Raw genomic sequence first — 1,064 nt, 5'->3', positions numbered from 1 at the left:
GCGGTCGATTTTACTAAAGTAGATTCGGCGGGCGGCCTTTAACTACTCTACGATCGCTTCCGTTAGGATCCCTTTACGTCTTATTTGCGTTGCCCGGTTCCGTAGTTGCGTAACCTGCTGGCGCAGGTTAGTAAGCTCGCGGGTCTACTATCGCTTCGCGTATAGAGAAGGGCGGGCCCTCGGGATATGTGTCTCTATAACTCCTTGAACCTCCTGTACTAGCGTTTCGGCTACGGTGTCGATCTCTTAGGTAGAGCTAAGCTCTTGCGGGTACTGCTGTAGCCCGTACTTTTATCGGATCTGTTCCTAGTCTGCGTCCTTAAATAGGTACCTCCCTTCCTTCGGCTTAACCTTAGTTAGAGAGACGTTAAAGCGTGACTCGATCGCCCGGTGGTTAGACCTGTAGTCTATCTTATAAATCTGGTAGTATACTATCCTATTCGCTATCCCCGGGGACGCGAGGACTAAGTCTACCGTTGACCTCGAGCGGAGGCTTTAGTGTTCCTAGGTAACGGTCCCGGGTGGTAAGAGGGACTAGAGGTGCTAGGCCTAGAGAAAATCTAGGATCCCTATAGCTTCGCCCTGCCGGGCCCCCTCGCTAACGTAGTTCCCTCCCTAGAGCTGGTCGTGCCGGTTAAAATCCCCTATAACGAGGATCTTAAGGTCCGGTCCCTCTTTCTCTTTAGTTTTGCTAATAGTATCTTGTAGTAACTATACCCTCTCCGCTAACTAGTCTTCGCGTTGATAAACTGTAGCGCTATCCCTAGGGATATATACTAAGAATATTAATACTAGGCCCCGCTGGGAGCGTAGTAATACTACGGCTATATCGGGTGACTGTACCGGGATCCCTTAGGCCTATACTCTCGTGTGGGCCTATATGAGCACCTAGTACCTATGCCTGATATGGCCGTCTTCTCTGTTAATTGATAGAGTAAAGGCCGCCTACTATTAGTGGGTGGTTACTCTTGGTTACGTCTCGCCTTAGAAGGCGAAAAGGTACGGCTCCGTTATAGCTAGAATATCGAACTGTGCCGTTTTAGTATCGTTAAGGAGGCTTAGCT

The 1,064-nt window shown here is 49.5% G+C and overlaps 1 protein-coding gene across 1 annotated transcript; it reads right to left on the bottom strand.

Moving 5' to 3' along the window:
- Nucleotides 1-306: 306 nt before the first annotated feature.
- On the bottom strand, nucleotides 307-480 carry K452DRAFT_240074 (uncharacterized protein; the record flags this gene model as incomplete). The annotated part of the gene is made up of 1 exon (XM_033537778.1): nucleotides 307-480. A coding segment is annotated over one exon (174 nt), but the record flags the coding sequence as incomplete, so codon positions are not given.
- Nucleotides 481-1,064: the final 584 nt, after the last annotated feature.

Source organism: Aplosporella prunicola (assembly GCF_010093885.1).
Source record: "Aplosporella prunicola CBS 121167 unplaced genomic scaffold K452scaffold_323, whole genome shotgun sequence".
NCBI classification, from domain to species: Eukaryota; Fungi; Ascomycota; class Dothideomycetes; order Botryosphaeriales; family Aplosporellaceae; genus Aplosporella; species Aplosporella prunicola.
This window is presented reverse-complemented; position numbering and strand designations above follow the sequence as displayed.